The sequence below is a fragment of the Triticum dicoccoides genome, chromosome 2A (assembly GCF_002162155.2).
Source record: "Triticum dicoccoides isolate Atlit2015 ecotype Zavitan chromosome 2A, WEW_v2.0, whole genome shotgun sequence".
NCBI classification, from domain to species: Eukaryota; Viridiplantae; Streptophyta; class Magnoliopsida; order Poales; family Poaceae; genus Triticum; species Triticum dicoccoides.
This window is the reverse complement of record NC_041382.1, coordinates 758,280,737-758,306,797: the sequence shown is the minus strand read 5'-3', so window position 1 is coordinate 758,306,797 and position 26,061 is coordinate 758,280,737. Positions and strand designations below refer to the sequence as shown.

The window sequence follows — 26,061 nt, the reverse complement described above, 5'->3', positions numbered from 1 at the left end:
ATAAGCCTACTCTGGGGCATAATTCTACTCAAGCTCTTGGCACCCCCAATGACTCAAAGCTTAGCAATGGTTTTTATTTTCTCAAAAAGGACGGGTGACCAAGACATCATCGCCTCGGCCGCGTCGACTACTTCCCGTGTCCTGCTGATGACCACCTCCCTGCATATGCATCACCCACAGAGAAATTAAGTTACTAGTGACACGTTTGGTCGTCCGCATTAGCCTCAGCCAAGCTAACGCGTGATGTTTTTGGCATGTTTGGGTGCTTGGACCGCATCGAAAAGCTGGCCCGCCAGTTGGTGCACCAATATGAAACTTGGTTTAAAGACCACAATTTTATTATCCCAATCAACACACAGGCCTTTTTGCTAGCCTTGTCCTAATGAAAGCCAGCAATAGTGAACCAACCTGTGGTTGAATGGTTAGAGGGACTGTGGTATCTTCAGCCTATCAGGGTTCAAGTCCTGGTGCTCGCATTATTTCTGGATTTATTTCAGGATTTTCGGCGATGCGCTTTCAGTGGGAGGAGACGTTTCCGTCCACGACGAGGCGCCGACGGTGACTTCGTAAATTTCAAAATGACATGTCGGCTTAGTCTCTCGGAGGTGCTCGTATGGATAGGATGTGTGTGTGTTTATATGGGTGAGTATATGTGCGTATGTATGAGCGCTTGAGTATGTACTGATGTTAAAAAAAAGCCAGCAGTATAGGCATCATAAGTGGAGGCTTTAACCTGTGTTACTGGGTGAAATTAGTGTATCTACATAATGAATAGCTCCTTGTTGCTGATACAAGCTATTTGTTGGACCCAGCCCCGCGTCGCTCTCCATGTTGCTTATACATGTTACTGGAGGCAGCCCGAGCCCTTGCCGCCGCCACCACAAATCTCCTGTTCCTCCTCCTCGCTGCCATCGAAGGACGCCACAGGCGAAGCCATGCGGCCGACGGTGGCGAGGGGGACCTTGCTCACGGCTTGGCACGGCGGCGAGCTTCTGGTGGACAATGGCACTGGCACAGTGGGGTTGGTGATCGGATCTGACATAGACGGATCAACGTGGCGATGGGTGGTTGGGCGCGGCGCAACAGACATGCGTGGGCATGTGGCCGTGGGTGTTCACGGCGGCACTGGTATGCCGGGCATTGTGATGGCATGTGCGCCAGGGGGCGGCGGCGATCATCCTCGGTTGCTGCTGATCCAGGCGCGTGGTGCATGCGCTCCAAATCCGTGATGGAGGAGTGCGAAGAGATTGCGCTGGCTGGAGGCAGGCGGGCTGGACGTGGAGCTCTTGCTGGTTGTTTCGGTGGACACACTTGCACGTCCTGGAATGAACGGATTGCTTGCAGGCTAGCTTTGCACTTCAGTGCATCAGGCTAGCAGAAGCTTCACCATCCTCTTGCACTGCGAGGTCTGACACCCAGAAAAACAGATCGCCACGTGTTGCTCTTGGCGACTCTGAGCGGCGCATCCACGCCGACGCTACCAACGCTCTCTCCCTCATACATTCTCTCCTCCTCGCTGAATGTTTTCGTTGGGCTGCCCAACGGCTATAGTTATCCTAATCTTTTGTTGACTAAGTTGACAAGGCCTTGCGCAGACTTCGTTCTCGTGGGTCCATAATGTCAGCTTCAAAAGCTATGGCAGACATGCAACCCATTTTTTTACAACTCATTTTGATTCTGTTTTTCGAATACACTTATTCTGTGGGGTGGATGAAAATCTATATTGCGGACATGCAACCTATTTATTATTTTTGAGAATTTACAGTCCATTTGATTTTGTTTTCGAATACACCTATTTACGGGACTGGGTTAAAAAATAATATCGCAGACATGCATGACATTTATTATTTCTGAGAATTTACAACCCATTTGTTTTTTTAGAAGTACGCATCTACTTTTTTTTGCGAAATGCATTTACTTTTTTTCGGATACACCTATTTGTTGCGGTAGGTGAAAAAACAATATTGCGGAATTTGTTGCGGTAGGTGAAAAAAACAATATTGTGGAACAGCAACCCATTTATTATTTCTGAGAATTTAGAGCCAATCTGCTTTATTAAAAAAAGTAGACTCGTTTTCTTTTGTTTTCCGAATACATCTATTTGTTGGGCTGGGTTAAAAAAAGTAATATAATGGGCATGCAAGTCATTTATTTTTTTGGATAGTTTACAGCCCATTTGTTTTTGTTAGAAATCAACCGATTTGTTGTGATAGATGAAAAAATAATATTGGTCTAGACACAACATTTCCTATAAAAGATACTATAAAACTGGGTTCAGCTTTCATTAAAAAAACTTAAATAGAGCTTGACATTCTTATATGAAAAACCAGTTCGTCGTAGGGCCTAAAAGCAAGCACGGATGGGTCGGCCGCGAGTGTTCTTTTCTTTTACCCTCCATGTTTTTTGGTCGGTTTTTCTTAAGAAAATATATGTATTTTAGAAAGCTAAATCTTTAAAACCATATTTAAAAAGGAAAAATATTTTTTACATAAATTGTCAAGTATGACTTTTTAAAATCGCATGTATAAGAAAATGTTCACCATATATTAAAAAAAATTCATCCTATATTTTAACATGTCGCTAAAAATATTCAATGTATATTATAAAAATGTTTAGACTATTATTATTAAATGTTTGTTGTGCATTAAAGAATTGTTCACAGTGTACTAAAAATTTCTTCACCATATATTATTAAGAAGGAAAAATAAAAATACAAGAATGTAAAAATACGAAACGAAAAACCTGAACGAAAAATTGTAAAAAAGCTGCTGCAGCGCAGCGAATGAGAAAACAACTAGAAACCCCCAACAGGGCCGCCCCAGTACTGCTTGCCCGCGGGCGTCGAGGTAACTAACCGCACGAGAACGGCATGTCCATGGCTCTTTGGGCCGGCCTAATTATCTACTTGTTTCCATTTCTTAATGGGTTTTTATTCTAAAAATAAAATTTATAATTTTATGAGCATATAAGAATGTTTACAAATTAAGAATCATGGATTTTAAAACATTACCAGATATAAAAAGTGTTAACGAATTTATAAAATGTCAAAGAATTTTAAAATTGATAAAGATTCTATTCGTAGTTTCTATTTTTAATATTTTCTGATTACATTTTTCTTCTTTTATAAAACGTGAAAAATTTGTAGAAAATGTTTTGTCAATATAAAAAAAGATCCAAATTTTATAATTATTTAGTGATTTAAAAAATATCTGCAGTTTTTTTAAAGATGTTACGCCTTCTGATCCATATTAGGTATCGTTGAAACGGATGCATCTAACACTATGGATCGGATGGGTACAAATTGTCATTTGAGCATGCCAAGGCCTCTTGTTAAAAACCTACTGCTTTGATCTACATCTTTCTTGCTCATGTCTTTCGTCGAGGGTCTTATGCATTGGATATTATTATTTCACTACGTCACAGATCGGTGTAGGGGGAAAGGCTGGCTTGTGTGGGTGTTGCTTACGCATATGCGATTTGTTTTTTTTTTTTTTGCATGTACCTTTGGGACATTTTCCATATTATATGTATTGACCTCTTGCCATTGGTGGGTATTAGGCGATCCAGGCCGAGGTTCACAGTGAAGAAACCGACATGCTAATGCGGCTGCTCGGTCCACTGCTCGCTATTTCTAACATCGTGAAATATGAAGGTGTGTTGCAAATTTGGTCACTACTAATTTTATATGCGGTACTATTTCAGCCTGGTATATAGCTGATTTTACAGAAATGAAATTCCGTTTACAATGATTTCCTCCCTCGTCTCTTTCTTCGATCCATTTCATGCACACGTCAGATTTTTTGAGTGGGCGGTTGTTGCACTGAGTAGGCTTTCCCTTTGTGCTGGCTATGTTGCAAACTATAGCGATGTCACACCCTCTTAGTGTGGTCGGTGTTGGCTCCACAGAGGGCAAGGGGCGGAGCTATATGTTTGTGTTCTTCCCACGTGTTGATTATAAATTGTCCCATGCGATACCTGCCACCAAGGGCGAGTCCATTGTCGTGCTTGAGCTTAGATCATTGCTGAACTTCGGGAACTATTTTCGATCTCTGCTTCGTCTCTATGTTGGGATCATTTGGAGGTGGATTCATGAGCGACCTCGTGTGAGGGTCAAGTTTCGCTTATGTCATGTGAGTATCTGGATACGCTTGAGTCCACCATCGTGTCGGATGATTTGTGCGTGCTTGATGTTGTCGTGTCAGTGGTTCCTATCGGTGGTGTGGATGTGGCCGGTGCGTTGATGCCTCTTAGTTGATGAAAACTACACAAGAAATCCAATGAGTTTTATAATCTTCTTGAAAAATGAGTGGTTGGTCAGCCTGGTTCGGCAAGACAACCAACTGCCTCTTGAAGGAGAAACTAAACATGGAGAAATCAAAGAGGAACAAAAGCACGAAGGGTGGCACCATCGAAAAGGCATTCATAATTCATTGTCGTTGTGTGTGTGGTGGGGAGCTGTTTGTATCGGTTTTTTGTTTTTCGTAAATTAATTGGCAACCATCTTCTTCTTAAATAATCGGTTAGGTTAAACAACCAAAACACACCAACAAACTCTGTATTTTACCATTGTGAGGCCATCCATCCCAGATCAGTGATTTTGCTTTCGCCCCACTGACATGTGGTCCCACCCCACACCACCCGGTGACGCACCGATCACCCATCCTATCCATCCGCCCACGCCCTCGCACCACCCGGATCGCGTCGCATATTCGCATTTTACCATTTTCAGCCCAGCGCCGCCCCCACGCACGCGCACACGCGACTCGCCAAAATGGCCGGCCAAACCCCCCGAAAAAACCTCGGGCTGGGCCGGTAGGCGCCTCTCCACGTCCCGAGCGCCCCAAACACGTCGAAACGTCCGCGTGGCGCGCCCCCACTGGCTCGCGCCCCGAGCCGGCGCCCGCCATTGGCCAGTGGCCGCAGGCCAGCGGCGCCAGCGTGGCACCCGCGCGTCAGCCTCAGGGCCCCTATTAAGCAGCGCCCCGGCGAAACCGATAGGGGAGGGAAGGGGTTCCGATCGGATCGGGGAAAAGGCTTCCACGAGCTCTCGTCTCGACTGCCGCCGCCGCCCGAGATGGCGATCCGCCGTGGGCCCTCCTGCGCCGCCCTCGCCCTGCTCGCGCTCGCCTCCGTCGCCGCGGTCTCCGCCGACGTCTTCTTCCAGGAGAAGTTCGAAGGTGAACCTCCCCGTCCGATCCGATCTCGAGTAGTGCTGTCTAGTGGTAGTTGAGCTGCTGGCGTTAGTTGGTTCCGATCCGTGATCTGTGGGGCTTGGCCGCATTCCGGTCCTTGCTGCGGGCTGTTAGGGATCTAGAGCTGTCTGCTCCATGTTGAATTGTGTGCGAGTTTGCGCTTCGTTCTCCATTTTTGGCTGGTCGCTGCTGTGATCTAGAAGATCTGAATCTGACGCTAGGTTAAGCTGATGTCTTCTTCCATGACGTTAATGTGGCGACACATGATCTCGTAGCCTGGTTGATGCATGGCTTCGTGGGTTTTAGTACCGGCGAAACAAAGCCAATCTAGATTCATGGCTCGTTCTTCTTCGTGCTCCCATCTGTGAACTCTGTGTGCCCTAGTGTTACATGCGCATTTAGTGTTGATCAACGCTTTATGGCAATCACGTCGTTTCAGTTCGAGTGTTGTCACTCGCTACCTGTCATGATAGATCATGCCTGTTCCATATACAGTTTTTCGGATCTATAAATAGGACATACTAGAAACGGCATTGTTCTGTCAACCCATGTCAGCACTCTACAGAACCTGGGCAGTTAAATCTTACCTTAAATTTACCCTACTGGTTTGAGTAATGTTTACTGTATATCTGCTATTTTGGGCCGTTCTAAGTGGAACTTTGTTGTCTGATCAGATGGTTGGGAAAGCCGGTGGGTCAAGTCTGAGTGGAAGAAGGATGAGAACATGGCTGGTGAATGGAACCACACATCTGGAAAATGGCATGGAGATGCTGAGGACAAAGGTGAATTACCCAAACTTCTCTCCACCTCTTTCAGGAAAACTTGACTAGAGATTTTCTTTCTTGCGGTTTACTGATGAAGCCTTGATTCTTGATTCTCGATGTAGGTATCCAAACCTCAGAGGACTACAGGTTCTACGCCATCTCGGCGGAGTACCCTGAGTTCAGCAACAAGGACAAGACACTTGTGCTGCAGTTCACGGTGAAGCATGAGCAGAAGCTTGACTGCGGTGGTGGTTATGTCAAGTTGCTTGGAGGTGATGTTGACCAGAAGAAATTCGGTGGCGACACACCATACAGGTAGCTGTTCTCTTCTGTTCTTGTGCTGATGTGCCTGCTCTCTGCTTAATTTACTGAACTTGTACTTTTGTGCTACAGCATTATGTTTGGACCAGATATCTGTGGGTACAGCACCAAGAAGGTTCACACTATCCTTACTAAGGATGGCAAGAACCATTTGATCAAGAAGGACGTGCCTTGCGAGACCGATCAGCTGTCGCATGTGTACACTTTGATCATCCGCCCTGATGCCACATACAGCATTCTCATTGACAATGAAGAGAAGCAAACTGGAAGCATCTACGAGCACTGGGATATTCTTCCTCCCAAGGAAATCAAGGACCCAGAAGCTAAGAAGGTAAATTGTGGAGTTTGCTTGTAATTTTGTTGCTTGCTCTTTTTTCGATATCCATAGGCTGACGTGTTTTGTGATTGCAGCCAGAGGACTGGGATGACAAGGAGTACATTCCTGATCCCGAGGACGTCAAGCCAGAGGTAGATTTCTTTGTTTCTACAATGTTGATACCCGCATGAATTGATGAATAATGATGTGATCAGAACTAGCGCTTTGTATTAAAGCCACTTGCCACTTCTCAGTTAGCTATAAATTTATTTGCATTCTCTAGTAGAATTGCTCCTTTTTTGGCGCCTCGCACAGTGCGGTTAGAAATGATCACCATATCTTGTTTTTATGCAATATTTGAGTATATGACTCATGGTTGGTTATTTTCAGGGCTATGATGACATTCCCAAGGAAGTCACCGATCCTGATGCTAAGAAGGTACATGCGTAGCTTGATATGTCATTGTATGTCATATGATGTACACCAATGTGTTTTAACATTCCTTGCTGTGATTATTGCAGCCTGAAGATTGGGATGATGAGGAAGATGGTGAATGGACTGCCCCAACCATCCCCAACCCAGAGTACAAGGGCCCATGGAAGCAAAAGGTATGCCTGTTTTTTCTGTCAATTCAGAAACACTTTAATCAGCAATGCGTATTTTGATGTCTAATAAATTTTGTTTCATATGCCAGAAAATCAAGAACCCTAACTACCAGGGCAAATGGAAGGCACCTATGATTGCCAACCCAGGTATATTTTTACCTGGAACCGGACCTAGTATCTAGGATTTAACTTCTGATTATGAAATGTTTTGGGTAGTGAATTATATGACTCATGCTCTGACATCTTTATTGTGCTTCACAGACTTCAAGGATGATCCTTACATCTATGCTTTCGACAGCCTGAAGTACATCGGAATTGAGCTGTGGCAGGTCTGTTCTGATTGCCAAGTAACTCGTCAATTCTGTCAGGAAGACGGAACAAATAGTCATGCCTTTTCTTATGTCTGCAGGTTAAGTCAGGAACTTTGTTTGACAACATTCTCATCACTGACGATGCTGCCTTGGCCAAGACATTTGCTGAAGAGACCTGGGCCAAGCATAAGGAGGTATGGTGCATTTTACCTAGCATCATCTATCACCTTATCATTTGATTGTTGATCCAATATGTACTAATGGTGCTGAATCTTGCAACTTGCAGGCTGAGAAGGCTGCTTTTGACGCGGCTGAAAAGAAGAAGGAAGAGGAGGTAAATTCCCTGGCAGTATTAATGTTTGCCTAGTTAATTGCTGCATGGGTATCAGCTTCAGTATGATTAGCTTTGTTATGTTCCTGTTTATCAATCTTTGTGTTAGCGTGCATGCCATTTTACGTTCTCTCCCTCTTTCATGGCTGCTTTATTTCATAATTTCCTGCCGGTCCTGCGGAAGCTAAATTAAATCTGAACAGATTTAGGTCCTGTCCTGTCACTACCATTAGTCCTACATATATCCCCCACTTCAATAAATGCAACCATAGTATGACCAGAAGTCTAATTGATATCATCTGTTTCTGGTATATGTCTGTTGTGTTGTGCCTATGAATAGCAGCACGTCTTCTCTTTGGTTACTGGAACTCTTTCTCCTAAATTGTTGTTATTGCTACTATTAGACTTGTACTGTTTGGTGTGAGTGAGCTCGTTATTGATTGTCAATATTACCTGTTTGTTACCAGGATGCTTCCAAGGCTGGTGAGGACGATGATGACTTGGATGTAAGCTTTGGCCTGAATCATAATGTTATTACCTCTCAGAACATTCTTGATTAGCTAGACCTAAACTTATCTGGTCTTTGTTGACAGGATGAGGATGCCGATGATGAGGACAAGGATGACAAGGCTGGGTCTGATGTCGAGTCTGATGACGAGAAGCACGTAAGTTGCTCCCTTCCTTTTGTTCATGCGTTTTCCGTTTTATAATTTGTTCTCCTGTTCTTGTTTCCTCACCCACCTTGCCTTGCAATTTGCTTTTGCAGGATGAGCTCTAGATGGATGGTGAGGATGAGAGGAGGCCGCCTGCCTTCGCGCCGGTGCCATGATTTATTAGTTGTCTCTCATTATGATGTTCCCCTTTTTGTGATCAGAAACTTGACAAGTTACTGTGTGTAGAAGAACAACATCACCGTGGGGTCTTTGTAGCGCTTTTGTAGTCCAATTTTTACCGGAAGGGAACTTTATAGTCGTTAAACGAGCAAAAAATAAAAAATCTTGCACTAGTCTTCATCCTTTGGTACTACGTACATGCTATGACCGAAACGTAAGATGGTGCTTGGTCTAATGCTGTGTTGCGGTCTAGCATCATGTTCAGACTTGAGAGTCTGTTTTGCACTATGTAGATGCACCACACGACGATGAAAGCAAACCTGATTGATGTTCCACATTTCTCACTGGGACACACTACGCTTCAGCGAAATATTGCCAGGGGCAACCGAGTCTAGTCATTGATAAATTACACCGTGTCTTGCAAGATTTATATCTCTAATAGTGGCGATAACCAGGAGCAACCGAGCCAAGTCATTAATAAATGACACCGTTTCTTGCAAGATTTATATCTCTAATAGATGATGTAGATGCAAATATTTCTACTCCAGATTTGCTCTAGTAGATGTAAAAATAGCACTTGATGATGCAAATTTTGCTCTAGAGCATCAAGTGATAATTCGGAGCAAATGTAAGTTAATGGAAGCTTGCCACGAAGTCAAGAACACTGAGCCATAGGGATTGATTTCTAGTCGCGTAGCTTCATAATAATTTTGCAAAGCTTCCGCATAATTTCCTTTGGATTGATATCTAAACAAAATGCAATAATTTCTAACATCATGTAAAATTCGATAGAATACTACACAATTTTTAAAATATGATTTTTTGGATGGACATCAACATATGTTCAAACATCCTGTAAAAACTAAAGTCACCTAGAAATGTCAGAATATTTGTTGAACACCCACAAAAATATTAGGATTGTTTTTATTTTTTTTATCTTTGACCCTTTTTTTGTGTGGAAGTTACTGTTTGTGCATTTGTGCTTGGGATTAGAGCAACACTTCCGAAGATCAAAGGACTATTTATGCCTCTTTCGTCCGCATCAGGACAGCATTGATCACAACCTAATCACAATGACGATAATTCATACTCACTGATCACAACTGAGGTTTCACCAATGGAAATCAGTGTCGTATATAATGTACCCATGTGAATGCGCCTCCCATTAGCAGACATCATCGTCGCCCCTATACATCCTACTGCTAGGATCTAGCATCACAAGAGCAAACTGTCAGTCAGCAATGGCTGGCATTCGCTCAATGATACCGGTCGAGCGAGAGGAATCATCGCAACCCCGTTGGTCCACGCCTCGCGGTTCAGCCATGGCAAGGCGAGCACATGCGCCTCTTCGAAACCTCTCAATGGAGTGTGCTGGACATCAATGAGTGTTCATATGCACAGGGCCCCTAGGTCTGGCACAGGTAATGCAGACTTGCGTTCCTTGACGGGTGCTGCCTGGACTTGTTCTTTCTTCTTTTGCTTCGCCTTCCCTTTCTGGCCCTTCCCTTGGCCACCACCTTTGTTCCTGATGGCGTCAAGCAAACAGAGGCGAGCATTATCAGTGTTTTTATACTTTATTTACTCTCTCAATTCAACATTGTACAAAGAAAAAGCAGACATGCAGCGTGCAAGGAAACTGGTTTTTTTTGTCTTTTCTACACGAAATTATCAGAAGAATGTTTGCCTATCTAAAAAAAAAGAGAATGTTTGCCATGGAAGAAACAGAAAAGAAGCTCACAAGCAGTAAAAAGACCAAGAGAGAATGGGAACATTCAGAAGTCATACTTTGGAGGTTCTCTTGACGGTACAGCCGTGGCTAAACTACAAGAAGCCTTGTGCTTCTTTGCAGATCCACAAGAGCACTCCTTCGTTTTTGAGTTTTCCTGTATAAAAGCACAAGGGGTAACTCTCATTATTATTAAACATAGTGGAAGAATGTGAGGCAGTTTAACATTGGGAACATTAGTCAAGAGATGTTCACATGGTAGTTACCTTCTTAGCATGTGGATTTTTGGATTTCTGAACCGCTTCATCTTTACTAGAACAACTTTCTTCTTCCTTGTGTTCAACCATTTGGTCCTCGTTCTGGGATGTGCTAAGCTTAAGCTCATCTCCTACGGAATATACAAACTCTGATCATCCAGGAAATATGCACAGTAAACGAACGGGTCAGTATCCAACTGTTCCTGAATTAACCAATTCAGGAATTCAGAACATCCCAATGCGATAAAAGAATAAATCCTACAATTCCTACATGCGAGATTTCTGGAGACCTGATACTATTGTACCTAGTGTACTGAATTTTCCTTCATCTTACTATTTACTTGGTAAAATATATTCTTTCCTTAACAGTTTGAAATCAATTTAGAGAACCAAACCTTAGTTGAACAAGGATGGTAACTCAGATAGAAGCTAAAAGTGTTGACGTTCACTTTCGTAAGTATTTATTCAAGGTCTACACAACAACAGCCCTTCTCAGATATCACCTAAACATCTATTACCTTGCCAGAAGTTGTCTTCACAACAACCAGCAATTCACCAAAAAATAGCAATTTTTACCCAAGTCTATAGTGCAACATTTCTGGTTATCACATACAACTCTTAGTACAGATCTACCAATTATATGAATGTTAACTAACATATGAAAAAGGCATGCAGAACAGCAAAGTAGCCTATACTTTGGCAAAAACCCATGAATGATTGAGCATTCCCAACTACCTTTTGACAGTATTGTGTTCACAATTATTCTAGAAAAGGAGTGTTTTCTTCATAATAAGCAGCAGATGGTTACGTGAAGCACACACCCAGAACATCTAGATTGTGATAGCACCAATCAGCTTACTACCTAGTACTTACAAATCATCCACAGTATTAAAACCTTTGGAAATTTCAGGTGTGAATAAGAAATGCTGACACAACATTAAGTGAACTGGACTAAGAACACTGGATTTTTTTTTTCAGCAAAAAGCTAAGAACACTGGAACAGGACTTCACTCTAAAAACTGCATTTGTAACCAAAATAGTGATTTTTTATAGGAAAATTTATGAGTTCTAAGTCTTTGGAAAAGATGGGGATATCAATCACTAGAAGCCACCCCAAGTCCAATATGGTGATCCAGATCAAGATCCCAAATGGGTTAGATAGTGGCATTACGATGTAAAACTGTTGTGAAGACAGAGGCCATATTTATTAGTCACTTCAGAGTAGTTCAAGGCTTACCATTTCCCGCATAGTCCATATAAGGATCTCCGTCCACATTATCAGAACTCATTGCAAATCGCTCGGCTATCATGTACGCAATAGCAGAATCAACATCGCCATCCAATTGACCCAAAACCTGCAAGACAATTACTAATGACGTCCAAAGATAATGATTGCTAACAATCACAGAAAGCAAGTGCAGAAATGCAATGCAATAATGGCAATTAATCATAAAATTCATACATGTTCAACTGCAGCAACACTAGAACATCCAGTGCCAGCCATGACCAGTTTAACCGATGTATCATCATAGGCCGCCGCATGTCGCTCGGCTATCATGTACTCAATAGCAGAATCGATGTCGCCATCCATTTCACCCAAAACCTGCAAAAGAATTATTAATGCCATCCAAAGATAATGACTGTTAACAATCAACGTAAGTCAAGTGCACACATGCAGTGCAATATTCAAAGTTAATCATGCAATCCATACATGTTGAACAGCAGCAACATTAGAACAGCCAGTTCCGGCCATGACCATTTTAACTGATGTATCATCATAGGCTGATCTGTTTGAAGATTTCTTCGAGTCTTTCGCTTTCGTTTGAGCATTGTTGCTCGTGCTGGCTACATTGGAATCTGTCTGCAATTGAATAATAAAAAACATAAATCGACCACAGTAAGTAAACGCATAGTCAGTGGTCCCCAAAGACAACAGTAGTCCATTGTTCTCCCAGAACAGAGCAGAATAGAACAGAACTGTTAACAATTTTTGCAGTAGAAGACCTTGATAACAACTGGCATTGCAGGACCTTGGCATGGATCTTCAGTAAGCCTGACACTATTGTAGTGCTCACCGTGATGATAAGATCTGCATTCAAACAAATTAGATGGTACATGAGAACTATGCCCACTACGAGCAATAATAACAGTTTAGTTACATAATCACATAATATCTTAACTTACAAGTGAACCATATTGCTAGCTTCACGACCAGAAAAGTTGTTTATGTACCACCGTGGTGAGTTAAGCTGTAAAACAAACAGTAATGATACAGGTGTTAATCAAAAGTTATATTACGGATATAAAACTATCATCCATTGAAGAGTATCAAAGGGCATAAAGGTAGCACACCAATCTTATACAAACTGTAAAATCTTATATTGTATAAATCATAGGGATCAGAAAGGCAATCTTGCACTGAAAATTACCATGTGGATGCAGATGTTTCTTCCCGTGACAAGAGATCCCGCCTGCAACTCCATATTGCCGGCCCAAGTCCCATCCTTCATCATGGAGTCACAGTAGTCATCGAACGGCACATCGTCCTCGATGAAGGGCTCAAACTCCTCACGGTGTTCCTACAAGTTGGACACAACAAGGATCATCACAAAGTGTCATAGCCCTGTGCACAGTATTCAGCATCACGCCTAATTACCCCACCATGAAATCCTAACTGACATTGCAATTTGGAAGTAGTAACCTGCTACAGTACACACAAAGAGTCGTCTGACTGCATATATACCACGATGTAGTGCACAACCATCTCCCGGTACTTCATGTGCTGCCCCTCGTCGCCCTCCAGCTGGTCGCCCATCGCCCTGCAGACTACGATGAGTAGTCATATAACTCAAAGGACAGCAGGCCTAAACCTGAAGCCATCTTTCCTCAAGATGAAAGAGAATCTGAAGAAAACCTGAAGAAGCAGTTGCCGTCTGCGGTGACCTCGACTATCTTGAGCCCGAAGGAGCCCAGCTGCGCCCTGAACTCCGACATGTCGGCCTTCTTCCCCATCTTCTTCTCCTGCGGAGCAAAAAGAACCAAAGGCGGCCTGAGTCCTCCGGCGCCGGGAGATCGATCAAGTGGTCGGAAGCGACGCATCGGTCGATCGGGGGCGTGGTTCGTTACCGCTGCGTCCCGCTGCTTCGGCTTGCGGGGCTTGGACGCCGCCGCCGCCTTCTTCTTGCCCTGGGCCATGGAGCCCTGCTTCCGTGGAGTATCCTCGAGGAATCGGGGGCTGCGGCGGCCGGCGGGGGGTGGGGGCTACTGAAGTCCGCCGGAGACGGGGCAGAGAGAGAGAGGGATCGGAGGAGGAAAAGATCAGCCCGGGCCGACTCATGGGCTTAAATATTGGCCGAGGAAGACCCGAAGTGTTTACAGAGGCCTGACGTATTGGGCTGGGCCGGGCTACCATTTCACCCAGATCATGTCTGCCATGGGCCGTGGGATTAGGTCGCGCGCCGCCGGCAGAAACCCCACCCTCCTCCTCTCCTCTCCTCCTCCCACCGGAGCGGCCAGCTCGAGCTCTCCTTCCTCGTCGGCGCCGTCCTCCTCCCCCGCTCCCTTCTACTGGAGCAGCGCGGAGCGGAGATCCATCCGGTTGCCTGAGCCCTTTTGTTGTAAGGAAGCCCTAGCTCTGCCTGGCTCGCCGTTCGTTTCGGTTCCTTTCTACGCGCCAAGATTTCCGCGCCAGATTTGGTTCCGCCGGCCCTGATGCTACGCGCATGAATCCGCGGTGGCGTTGCTGTAAAATTTGAGCCATTTTCTTGTGCAGGAAAGCGTAGGCAGAGAGCAGGGTGAAATGGCAGCATTCCTCAGGTCCAAGTGTTCGTCAGGTACTGTAGCTAACTTCTGGGCCTTCTCAAAGTCTTGCTACCTGAACCACCTTAGTCAGTCTTGATACTCGTAGCGGTTACTTGATATTGTAGCAGGCAAGAGTTGGTTAATATGGAATTTGATCAAACATGCATCTTCACGCCATGTCATGTTTTTGTGTTGTCAGTTTTATTACTCTTTGCAAAGATCAAAATTGCTCACATACAATCTGTGATTGGTGGCATTGGTGCGAGAAGAACATGGTGTGTTAAAACCTTGGAGAAAAATCATGGCTACTCCCTCCGTCCGACAATATAAGATCATTTTTCAAGCTATTTTATATTGTGGGACGGAGGGAGTACTGGTTACACCTCTGTCTGAATGGTCTGCTACTTGAACCTTGGTCACTCCAAACTTCAGATTATGTGTTTGCCTCAAAAATTGAGTAAATGACTATCTATTAGGGATGTGATCATGTGGTGTTTATGGTTAACTCCTATGACTTAAATGCTTAAAGAACTCACACCACTGATTGTGAAAGATATGGCTGGTTTTCTCACCATAAGAAAATGATCAGGTGGAGTATCTTGGAAGCTCTAGTCAAATTTTCTCTCTGGATTCCTTTGAAATGTGACCAGTTGCATATTCTTTTGGCCAGTGATGCTTATAGCAAAATAACATGATGCAAACACTTCTCTTGTTCTATGTAGTTGGACATGCTATGATGGGAAGCCTTGGAAACAATCTGTACGGGGGCGCTAGCTCGTCTATTGAAACAGTGGCAAGACCATCTCGTTCTGATGCTGTCTGCCAGGTATTGATGCTTCCTTCAAACCACAAATGCTTGTTTTTTCAGTCATAAGAACCAACCAACCAGGGGCGGAGCTGGAGCAAATCTTACCCGATGCACCACTTTAACAAGGCATAAATTTTTTCAAGCGTGGATGTATTGAATAAATGTGTGTTTTATAGGTTTAACACACATTATTGGATATAATAGAAGCGATTTGTAAAAACGAAATGTAGCCATCAAATTGCTTACTATAATGATAAAACAAGGGATATAACTACTTGAAATGTAGCCCAAATGAAAGTACTTAGATTGCTAAAAATTGAAAATTACCTTAGTATGTTTCTATTCCTCCAGGCCATGAAATACTCAACCGCCATGAAATACTCAACCACTTGAGCATTGGTGGCCCTTTTCATTTCTTCCTTCTCCACATAACAAATAATATCATCACTCAAACTTTCATCATTGAGGCGATTGCCCTGATCATACTGAATCTCCTCTTCCCAATTTATGTCTTCTGGCTGTGATGGTGCATTTCTTTTGAGAAGAAACTTGTCCATAGTATCTGTATTTGACAAATATAAATTATAAATGAGACATGGAGAATTGTATAGGAAAATAAAATATAACCTAATTAGAAGTTATAACCCTAGAAAATACTCCACACTTTTACCAAAACATAGTGATTTATTATATTCACTACAAGTCTATACATGATTGTTGAAGTTCAACAAAACTAGGAAAAGCAAGACAAAGGCCCTACCACAATTGTGGCCTTTTGTAATTTATCATCTATGGCGGACACAGAGACGAACATTCAAGATTGGAATTTGAAAAGGATGCGAAATTACCGAGCACCGGACGGCGTGCAACGTTGCTCGTGCGCGTCGCTTCGTCACCGTGTGAGGACCCAGGCTGCATGGAGGCCGGCGGCCGGCGCGCTGCCGCTGCCGCCTCCGGCGGCTGTGTGGGACGGCGACGCGCAGGGGGCGTATGGAGTATGGTAGGCTGGGTTCGTACGCGTAATGCACAAATCGATCAATGGATCGATTAGTTTTTTTCTAGTGAAAAAAAAGGTGGATCGATTAGGTTTGCGTACGTGACTACGTGAGGAGATTCTCTTTTTTTTTCATAGACAAAAACTACGTGAGGAAATGGTGGATGCGCAAGCGAACCGTCGTGCGTGCGTGTACTGCTGTGTTGGGCCAGTCCGGAGGCGTCGGAGTGGCTGGAACGGGCTGACCCTGATGCACAGCTCTTGGGCCACCCTGATGCACTCGGCCTTTTTAACTAATAGGCACTGCTAGCGAATTTTTTCACCCGTATTCCTGTGCATACGGGTCAGCCCAATGGGCTCCGCCCCTGCAACCAACATGACCTTTTTTAAGTCATGTGGTAAATTTTTGTCGTGAGCACTCAAAAGTTCCATGCAATGTGTATATCTTCTATTGCTCCGACGATATCGATGTTCCGGTATTAACTAGGCAGTTTGTTAAATTGTTGAATAGCTTGTGTTATTATTGCTGCCAAGATCTGAGATTTTTCTTTGGTTGGCTTCTTAATTGTCTACAATGGGGTTGCAAGCTAGATATCTGTGACTTGCCGAACTCCATTCTTTGGGGTTCTCTTCATGAGGCATTCTCTAAGCATTTTTTTTGCTCTGTTTTCTGTAAACTGGAAGAGGGCCATAATGTAAGAGTTTGGAATGATTCAAAACTAACAGGGTAATTGCTCAAAGTGAGTAATGCATAATTTTCTTGAGGTGCTCCCTCTGTAAAGAAATATAATACAGAGGGACTAATTGCTTATCTAATCACAGATGTTTTCCAAGTAGAGAGTTTGGTAACACGTGTTCCTGTTCTGGTTTCAGCAAATTAGAACATTCATCCAGATGAGAACAAACCTCAAGGTGGTGGACAACTCGGGAGCCAAGCGGGTTATGTGCATACAGTCCCTTAGGGGGAAGAAAGGAGCGAGGCTCGGGGACATGATCATCGGCTCTGTCAAGGAAGCGCAGCCTCGTGGTAAGGTCAAGAAAGGAGACGTGGTCTATGGGGTGGTTGTCCGTGCTGCCATGAAGAAGGGGCGCAGTGATGGCAGCGAGGTCCAGTTCGACGACAACGCGATCGTCATCGTGAACAACAAGGGTGAGCTGATTGGCACCCGTGTCTTTGGTCCTGTCCCCCATGAGCTCAGGAAGAAGAAGCATCTCAAGATCCTGGCTCTGGCTGAGCACATAGTATGAGATGCCTATCTGCTGACCTGTATCTAGGTATTCCGCAGAATGAAATGGACATCTCCAGGATTTTACCTGGGATGTTTTGGTTCTCTATTGCTACTCTATTCCACCTTTGCTTTGGTTATTTCTGTTTGCCAATAATCTCTGCTCTCTGATGGAACCGAAGTGTGTTGTTGACAAACCAGACAAGGATATGTGTACTTCGCTCATTATAGGACTTGACCAAACTTCACACGACACGAAGAGTGGAGTTTTTTTTACCCCACAAAATATACTTAATCTCCACATTATATCCTTATATTCTAACGTAGTTTGAGATATCTATCGGCGTCGTTTTATCTCCCTGTTAGTTCCGTATAATGAAATGGGCATCTCCAAGGTTCATCGGATGTTTTGGCTGTCTCTTGCTGTTTTGGTTGTCTCTTGCTGTTGGTGATTCCATCTTTGCTTTGGTCATTTGTGTTTTCAAAAATGTCTATTCCAAAAGAGAATATGCCCTGGTGAAGCTGTAGTGACTGCTCAGTCTGTTCTTTTATGTTCAGTAATTACTAGTTACTCCCTCCGTAAAAAAAATAAGAGCATTTAGATCACTACTTTAGTGATCTAAACGTTCTTATATTTGTTTACAGAGGGAGTACATTGCATGGCATCTTAACATTATTTTGTGATCGTAATATTTCCATGTTCTTCTGTTACGATGTAAAAACGTTTGGATTATATCCACCTTATTTTTTTTGTAAATACTTTGACAAATTTTCTACGATGTACATACATTTGTCTTCTTTTCACTTCAATTTTTTTTCAATTCTATCTTTTGTAAAATCATTATTTGGGGGTAAACACATGAATATTTCTTTATGAAATGTAATTTTTTTTTTGGAACACTGACACATTTAAAAAAAACATGAACACCTCGCTTGAGACATACCAATATTTTCTTTCAACATAGAAGAACATTTATATAAAATACACGAGCATTTTTTTAAGAATGCATGAACATCTTATTTTTGTCATATATGAACTTTTCTTTTTGCAACACATGAATATTTTTTGTACAAATACGTGGATGTTTTTTCTGAAATACATGAATATTTATTTTAATATACATGAATGTTCTTTTTTGTGGAGACACAAATTGTTCCTCCCATCACATAAATATTTTTACCATAAAATTAGGAAAATGCTATTGTTCAGCCGGCGGATAACACGCACCGCGTCCGCCGCCTCCTATGTCCAACACGTGTCCTTGTCCCCTTATCCTTTCCTTATGTATTCTCCATCTCCTTACGCCCGCTCTCAGCCATGGCTGCTGCTTGAGCATGCACGCCCGAGCTCCGCTCCAGTCACCATCAGCCTTGTTGCGCCGTTCTAGACTCCGCTCTCGCCCTCCGTCGTTGCTCCAATAAGGATGCTTTTTTTATACTTTTCACAACAACGGCTTTGTTGCAAAAGTCCTCCCGCAACAATGACTTTGTTGCATAAATTTCTTGATTCACTTAGCAAACGACATCATCTTTTCAGTGGAAAAATTTCTGCAACATTATTCATGTTGCAAAAATCCTCCCGCAATAACATCTATGTTGCAAAAAAAGGTGAGGACAGAAAAAAAAATCCGCAACACCACCATCTTTGCAGAAGTCCTCCCGCAACATCATCTATGTTGCAAAAAATGTTGAAGGCAAAATTAAAAATTCTGGCGAAAACAACACTTCGGTGGTTTTGCAACAAAGTAATTGTTGCAGAGCCATTATTAATGTTTCAAGAAATGTGGAGGCTCATGTGCAACTAAAATTTGGAAGGCTCATTGCTCTGTTTTTCACACAGGTGTTCATGTTTCAGAGTGGAACAGAGCTAGTGTTTCAGAAACGGGATCTCACCGAAGATTGTTGATGGGATCCGCTCGATGGAGCTTCAGCAAACACCACCGGAGGACTTGTGAACCAAGTGGAAGATCCAGCTCGCAGCGGAAGCCCCCCGGCGACGCTTGGAGCTGAGAAAGATGGTCGCGCCCGTTCTACAAGCAGGGGTCATCGGTGAGCTAGATTGGGTTCGATCCCACCATTTGGCATGCGATGTGGTGCGCCATGGAGGTCCCCCACGCCGGCGGCGGCTGATTTTGCGGTGGTTGGGGGCGGCGCCACGCTGGGCATAGGTCTATCAGGGCCGGGACAAAGCGCTTGTTTCTGCAACACGCCCATTGTTTCAGGAATTAATGAGTGGGGAGGCGACTGAGCCGCGTGCCGGGAGATCGATCAGACGGCTGCACATGCGTAGATCGAACGGCCATCGAGGTGGCGGACGTATCACGCGGATCGGCCGGTGGACGCGTAGCAGTGCCCATAAAATTAGTAAGAACATATATTTCGATATATGTAAATAAAAATTGTGCCTGTTATTTTTTTGGGGGAATTGTATCACCTTTTAAAAGTTTTTTTTTGAGATAGATAATCTTTTTTAGGGGATTTTAATTTTTTTGAGACAATAGTTTTTTTTTGAGACAGAGGAAATTGTATCACTTAATAAGCCACACCAATTTTTTTTTGAGGTAAAGCCACACCAAGTTTTTTTTTTTTGAGGCAAATAAAGCCACACCAAGTGGCAGCACATGAGAAGTGCCGCAGGTGAGGCGGGCCTATTGTTCGCTACAAGCGGCCACATAGCCACATAGGAGCACCCGGGGTCGCCTGCCGACCGCAGCAAGCGCCGCCGCAAGCCCGCAACCACTCCTTGCCGGCTTGCTCGTCGCCGTCCCAATAGATGCCACTGCCACCAGAGACAACCCCCCAGCACGCCATTGCTCGCGGGCCACAGACGCGGTGACCTTGACATGTCAGCGACGGCGCACATCGGCGTGCTGCTTGAGCGTGAGGGCCGGGAAAGCATCGAGCGGGCGTTCATCCGGCGGGGGGAGTGCGGCAGGCGGCGTTGCAGCGCCTCGTAGAGCACACAGAGGAGAGGAGGAGATCCATCTCGAACGCCTTACCATGAGCAGACTGCCGAAATTCTTCACAGAGGCTTCCACTGACTGACAGAGGTATGCCTACCTCTCTGCTCTGCATCACTAAACTGACATACCTGCAGATTTAGCAAATGTTTGTCTCGAGGTCTGCCTGAGACCACGAGCCATTCCAGAGCTTAATGTTTTTTGCTCTACGGAGATTGCAAGATGCCCTGTCCTTATACTTAGGAAGCAATTTAAGACAGTCCTACACCATTCTGCTTTGCACAGGCAGGTGATTTTGATAATATAGTTCCCGTGTGAGTTTCATCAAAGGTTGGTCAATTTGGCACTCATTTTGGATATGGAGGTGAATAACTCCTAGGCATCAAGAATCCTTAGGTTTGCACACCATACTCCATGCTGCGAATGCCAAGGGAGGGTTATGCTTTGTAATATACCCCTCTCCATAAACATTGCCTTCTTTATTTGTCAATTTTCTCATTGATATCTTTGTATACCATAAGGGAACATAGATGAGAAGTAGATAATGGGGTCATGGCTGCATATACCATCTGTAATTTTTCTTATGTGGCTCTGAACTGTAATCTGGCTCAACACTGTATCTTCCGATGTTTCAGGCTGTCATCAGTTTAACACCAGGCTAAGGCCTTTTTTTTCCCAAAAATAATTCAAGGCAAACCAATGCCAAAGGTCATCGGACCCCGTGGACCTAGGTCCACCTAAACATAACTTAACCGGGATAAGGCTCAGGTTAAATAATTTTAGGAAGTTTCACACTTGATGTAAAAGATTATAGTTCAGTGTTCACGTTGGACCAACCACATAAATAGTTCTTTTCCTCTTCATATTTTTCTAGTTTGTAAATTTATGCCACTATTTTTTGTTAAGGTGTCACTTAACTTTGCAATCTTGATCTGAGCTAAAACCAAACCTCTATTTTCGTTGTAAAGAAAAAGAAAAACATGACATGTAACAGACATACAAGTATGGAACGGAACATGGTACACCGAATATATGCAAGCAACAAAAGGCATGTCAATGTCAAATTGATCTGCAGAACATCTCAATAAAAAAAAAGATGAAGGGCTCATGATTGACGTCTCGCTTTTGACTGAAAGAACAAAGTGCGTAAAGCCCTGGGCACTTCTTGTCGACTTCCTCTGAAGCCTTTAGGCACTTCTCTGAAGAAAGGAAGGAGAGAGGACTGTGAGCTAGCATCCTCCCATTCTAAACTTTCCCACCATTTTTGTTCGCCAAATATCAGTGGTGAGCTCTCGATGCCCGCGAAGTTCTGTGGCAGCTTCATTAGCATGGGGCAACCATAAACGAGCAAGCGCATCAACGATGGGAAGGTGATTCTGCTATCACAGATGCTATGTAGGTTCTTCAGATTAAGTAACTCCAGAAACTTGAGTCGAGGGAAGGAGCCTGTGGCAGACAACTCAGCTTCTTCATCTTTAGCCACTAACTCAACTATCAAGTCACAGTTACCCAAATATACATCTTCGAGGAAAGGCAGCCATGTGATCCATGTGATCGACATCAACTTGTCGCAATATGAGATGGATATTCTCCTGAGGCCTGAAAGGCAAGTGTTGGGTTCAATACCTTTAAACTCAACCCTCTGAAGTGCTAGTAGACTATATAGAAGTAGTGTTTCTAGCCTTGGCAAGCACCAACCAGGGTCTATATTGGTCTGGCCTATCACTAGCTCCTCCAGAAGATTGATGTTTTCCAGTGACAGAGCTTCCATGTGTCTAGCCTTTCTACTTGTAAGGAGCAGTGGTGATATCTGAAGAGATTGCAAGCCTTCAAGATCTGTAATGCAGAGGCCGCTTACAAAGGCTCTGGGCAAGTTACAGACCTTCAACATGGAGTCTGAATCTTGTACTGTAAAGCTAATGTCCCGTAGCCTAGTTAGACTTTTGAGTTCTTCGATGTATCCTGCTGAACAATCGATTCTCAAATCATGACATCCGTATAAACCTAACAGCCTCAGCATCTTCAGTCTGGATAGCAAACCATTTGGTATATTTCTGAGACGGAAAGCGTAGTCCAAATATAAGTACCTTAGATCTTCCAACAGTCCCAGCTCCACTGGCAGTGAATGTATTGGTGTCCGAGAAAGATCAAGGAACTGCAAGCTCGTTAGTGCTCCGATTTCTGATGGTATTTCTTGGATCTGTATTCCAGAAAGGTCCAAATAAATGAGTGATTTCATGGCAGAGAAAAAACCAGCTGGGAACTCAGAAATATGCTCATTGTTTGTTAGTATTAATGTTAACAGGTGAGCACAGCTGCAAGAACTAGGAATTGCCTTAATATCACCACCACAGAGGAAAATTCTATCAGCGGTGCTCCAAACGTCTGCTCGGGTATATTCTCTTTGGTCCACTAGCCACTTCTCTTTACGCGCCCTGGTCTGTTTTGTCGCTACAATCCACAAGGCAAGATCTTGAACAACATGGTGCATTTTCACATGTTTCTCCCCTCTGTCAGAGGATCCAATCAAGAATGATCTTTCAAAATTTCAACAATAGAATATCCTCTCAAGTAAGTTCTTTCAATATCATCATCCTCGCCTAGCAGTCCATGGCTCATCCAACAATGAACTAAACTATCAGCCTCCCAATCATCATCTGGGTCTTGTGCGGCAATCCCCGCAAATAGTAGAAAGCACATTCTGATCACATCACTTTGCAAGCTATCATAACTAATTTTCAGTATAGGAAAGAGTTTGTTATCCGAACCAGAAACCTCATGGAAAACTGAATCTTCTACTAACATCAAATTGTATTCCCATTCTTCTGAAGCTACCTTGGAAGCCATAGCTTGCCCAGTTATCTTAATTGCTAGTGGAAGGCCTCCACATTTTGCCGCAATCTTCTCGGCGCATCCCCTGATTTGAGCATCTTCCATCTTTCTTCCACCAACAATTTCTTTAAACAGCTGCCATGAATGATCAGAATCCAAGCATTTCAAGTGTATAACATTTTCAAAAATATGCATTCTACCACACACATCCAAAGATCGTGTTGTGATCAGTACAATCTGGCTATTTGGAAGGCAACACTTCTTCGAACCGTGCGGTATACCAACTTTCACTAGGTCCAGCATGTCCCAAAGATCATCAATCAACAACAGGAATTTCTTCTCCTGTAAAAAGTTGAAAATAGCTCTAGCTCTGTGTGTTGCATCTCCTCCATCTGTTTGCAACAGTCCTAGTCCAGATGCAATGCTCTGCTGAACTGCCATCAAGTTTAGCTGCTTGCCAACTTCAATAAAAACGACATGATCAAATATAGGCCTTTCAGAGCTATAGTAGTTGTTGATTTGTTTAAGGAGAGTAGTTTTTCCTGACCCTCCCATGCCACATATGCCAATGATGTCCGTAGGGCCTTTCTCAATGCAACCGAAAACCTTGTTTCTGTAGTGTTCTTGGCCTACGATGTTTGCTGGTAAAGGCAACTCCAAACCAACTGGTGGGAGCAAACTTAATATATCATCCTTTTGAAGTGATCTCTTGTTAATATCTTCAATATCAGTTTTAACCTTTGCAGCAGATTTGCTAATTTTGTAGTTGGACCAACAACTCCAGGAGCAGCCAAAGATATGTATGGTCCTTGCCTCATACTCATTGCTGATGTTGCAAGCTTCTGCTTCAGTGGATCGAGCACTCTCTGTCCACCTTGTTACTTGTAACTTTGGTCTCTTGCCTTGGCATTCACCTAACTGGATGGCCTCGTCAATGGTATGTATGGAGTTCCTCAATTCATCAGCAGCTTTTGCTAGATTGCAGACATTGGTTTCAGGCTTCAGAAAGTAGCCAATATGCTTCTTGATTGGCTCCCATAACTCTTTTACCAAGAGGGTGATAACCGGGGTGAGTATGCCAATCTGAGCCATGTGGCTGTAACAATTAAATGAAGGTGTAATTAATAACAGAGTTGGGACTAGATTTATTTAGGTAAATTGTACCAGATTTAAGTAAGCTTGATTTGAAGCACGGAGAACTGGTAAAATCATCTAAATTTGAATATTATCTCTGGTTGCTTTCTTAGAAAAATAGGCATTGGCCAAATATACATGCAATATCTATCTCATAAAATTTGTTGTCTGCTTCAGGAACAAAGCAAGTGTGTCTTTCTTTCGCCTACATATAGAACTATAGAGGAGGGCCATTCGCACTACTCAAAGTCTCAAAATAAATATGCTCCATATAGTATTGATATAGGGACAGGGGTGATGTCTACAACTTAAAGCCTATTGTAGAGCTATTTGTTGGAATTGTGATGATGTTTAAGGGAACTTATACTGTTTGCAATGTAATTTTCACAAAATTTGAACATCATGCATGTAAAAGATCCTAAATCTGCTACTGTATAGAAGCCATGAACTTTGAGGAAAATATTTATAGTTTTGCACTCCGGCCTGGAAGACGTCAAATAGAACAATTTTGGCAGATGTGGATGCGGTAAGCGAGAAAAGAAGGATCGGAATCAGTAGTTCAGTACCTATTTCAGGAAGCTGGGAGTCGGTTCTTTACCTCCTCCGTGCCTTCAGATTTGTGGTAAAGCTTTGGTCACCTAGGAGATGGAAGCAGTCACGATTGACTTCCCATCTTGCCAATACCGGAGGTAAGGAAGAAGAGGGGAGAGATCAGCAATCTAGAGGTGCATGCTGGATGCTGTGTGCCTGTGTAATCTAGTCAACCAGAGTGGTTGTAGCAGAAAAACCATTTGCCTGCACAAGTTGATGACACTAGAATTTAAAATTGGCTACTTGCATTTGTTTTAAATCAGCACCCCCATCTGGTTTATTTGGACTCATAATACAAAGATACTCCCTCAGTTTCAAATTACATAGTTTATTAGCACAACTTGATGACACTATAATTGGAAATCAGCTAGTTGCATTTGTTTTAAACCAGCCTCCAATCTGGTTTATTTGGACCATAATTGTTGCATTTTTTTTTTGAGAAAACACAAAGGACTTTTGTGTTTCATTTAATTGAAAAGAGGGGGTTTAAAGTTACAGTCCTCCTAGGAGGGATTTTTACAATCGTGAAGCAGTCACTAGTGCACGTCCCAGGTTGTTGGGAGAACTACTCTAAGTCCATTGGCACCTGCCCTGGCCCAAAGCCAGGCTTCATCCTTTATGGTGCCAACAATGGAGTGAACGGACAGGGAATTGACAGGGTAATTTCTTAAAGTGTCTAAGGAATGTATAATTTTCTTGAGGTGCTTGTTTACCTAGTCACAGATGTTCTCCAAGTAGAGAGTGGTGGTAACACGTGTTCCTGCTCTGGTTTCAGCAAATCAGAGCATTCATCCAGATGAGAACAAACCTCAAGGTGGTGGACAACTCCGGAGCCAAGCGGGTTATGTGCAGACAGTCCCTTAGGAGAAGAAAGGAGCGAGGCTCGGGGACATGATCATCGGTTCTGTCAAGGAAGCGCAGCCTCGCTGCAAGGTCAAGAAAGGAGACGTGGTCTACGGGGTGGTTGCCCGTGCTGCCATGAAGGGGCGCAGCAACGGTAGTGAGGTCCAATTCGACGATAATGCGATTGTCATCGTGAACAACAAGGGTGAGCTGATT

General features: G+C 43.5%; 3 protein-coding genes and 1 pseudogene across 6 annotated transcripts; 2 read left to right on the top strand and 2 right to left on the bottom strand.

Annotated features, from left to right (window-relative positions):
* Positions 1-4,992: 4,992 nt before the first annotated feature.
* Positions 4,993-8,853, top strand: LOC119357020 (calreticulin-like). 2 transcript variants are annotated; one of them, XM_037624009.1, is made up of 14 exons: positions 4,994-5,177; positions 5,867-5,974; positions 6,079-6,271; positions 6,350-6,608; positions 6,689-6,745; positions 6,984-7,031; positions 7,115-7,201; positions 7,288-7,345; positions 7,460-7,527; positions 7,608-7,703; positions 7,796-7,843; positions 8,308-8,346; positions 8,434-8,505; positions 8,607-8,853. In XM_037624009.1, the coding sequence occupies exons 1-14, from the start codon at positions 5,075-5,077 to the stop codon at positions 8,616-8,618; spliced, it is 1,248 nt and encodes a 415-aa protein (XP_037479906.1). In that variant the 5' UTR covers positions 4,994-5,074; the 3' UTR covers positions 8,619-8,853. The 2 variants fall into 2 exon arrangements, with proteins under 2 accessions (XP_037479907.1, XP_037479906.1); XM_037624010.1 differs by lacking the exons at positions 6,689-6,745; positions 6,984-7,031 and having other exon boundaries at positions 4,993-5,177.
* Positions 8,854-9,767: 914 nt separating this feature from the next.
* Positions 9,768-13,972, bottom strand: LOC119357018 (OVARIAN TUMOR DOMAIN-containing deubiquitinating enzyme 7-like). Of its 3 annotated transcripts, none has more exons than XM_037624006.1 (12): positions 13,783-13,972; positions 13,571-13,677; positions 13,400-13,475; positions 13,086-13,235; positions 12,841-12,905; positions 12,661-12,745; positions 12,368-12,517; positions 12,119-12,259; positions 11,894-12,011; positions 10,666-10,805; positions 10,459-10,556; positions 9,768-10,198 (listed from the first exon to the last, which is right to left on the bottom strand). In XM_037624006.1, exons 1-12 carry the CDS (start codon positions 13,849-13,851, stop codon positions 10,063-10,065), a joined length of 1,335 nt encoding a protein of 444 aa, XP_037479903.1. In that variant the 5' UTR covers positions 13,852-13,972; the 3' UTR covers positions 9,768-10,062. The 3 variants fall into 3 exon arrangements, with proteins under 3 accessions (XP_037479903.1, XP_037479904.1, XP_037479905.1); XM_037624007.1 differs by having other exon boundaries at positions 10,666-10,787; XM_037624008.1 differs by lacking the exon at positions 13,783-13,972 and having other exon boundaries at positions 13,400-13,482.
* A 131-nt stretch (positions 13,973-14,103) lies between these two features.
* Positions 14,104-17,785, top strand: LOC119357021 (50S ribosomal protein HLP, mitochondrial-like). Its single transcript, XM_037624011.1, has 4 exons — positions 14,104-14,273; positions 14,429-14,489; positions 15,180-15,283; positions 17,133-17,785. The coding sequence occupies exons 2-4, from the start codon at positions 14,456-14,458 to the stop codon at positions 17,505-17,507; spliced, it is 513 nt and encodes a 170-aa protein (XP_037479908.1). The 5' UTR covers positions 14,104-14,273; positions 14,429-14,455; the 3' UTR covers positions 17,508-17,785.
* Positions 17,786-21,229: 3,444 nt separating this feature from the next.
* LOC119357017 lies at positions 21,230-25,647 on the bottom strand (annotated as a pseudogene).
* Positions 25,648-26,061: the final 414 nt, after the last annotated feature.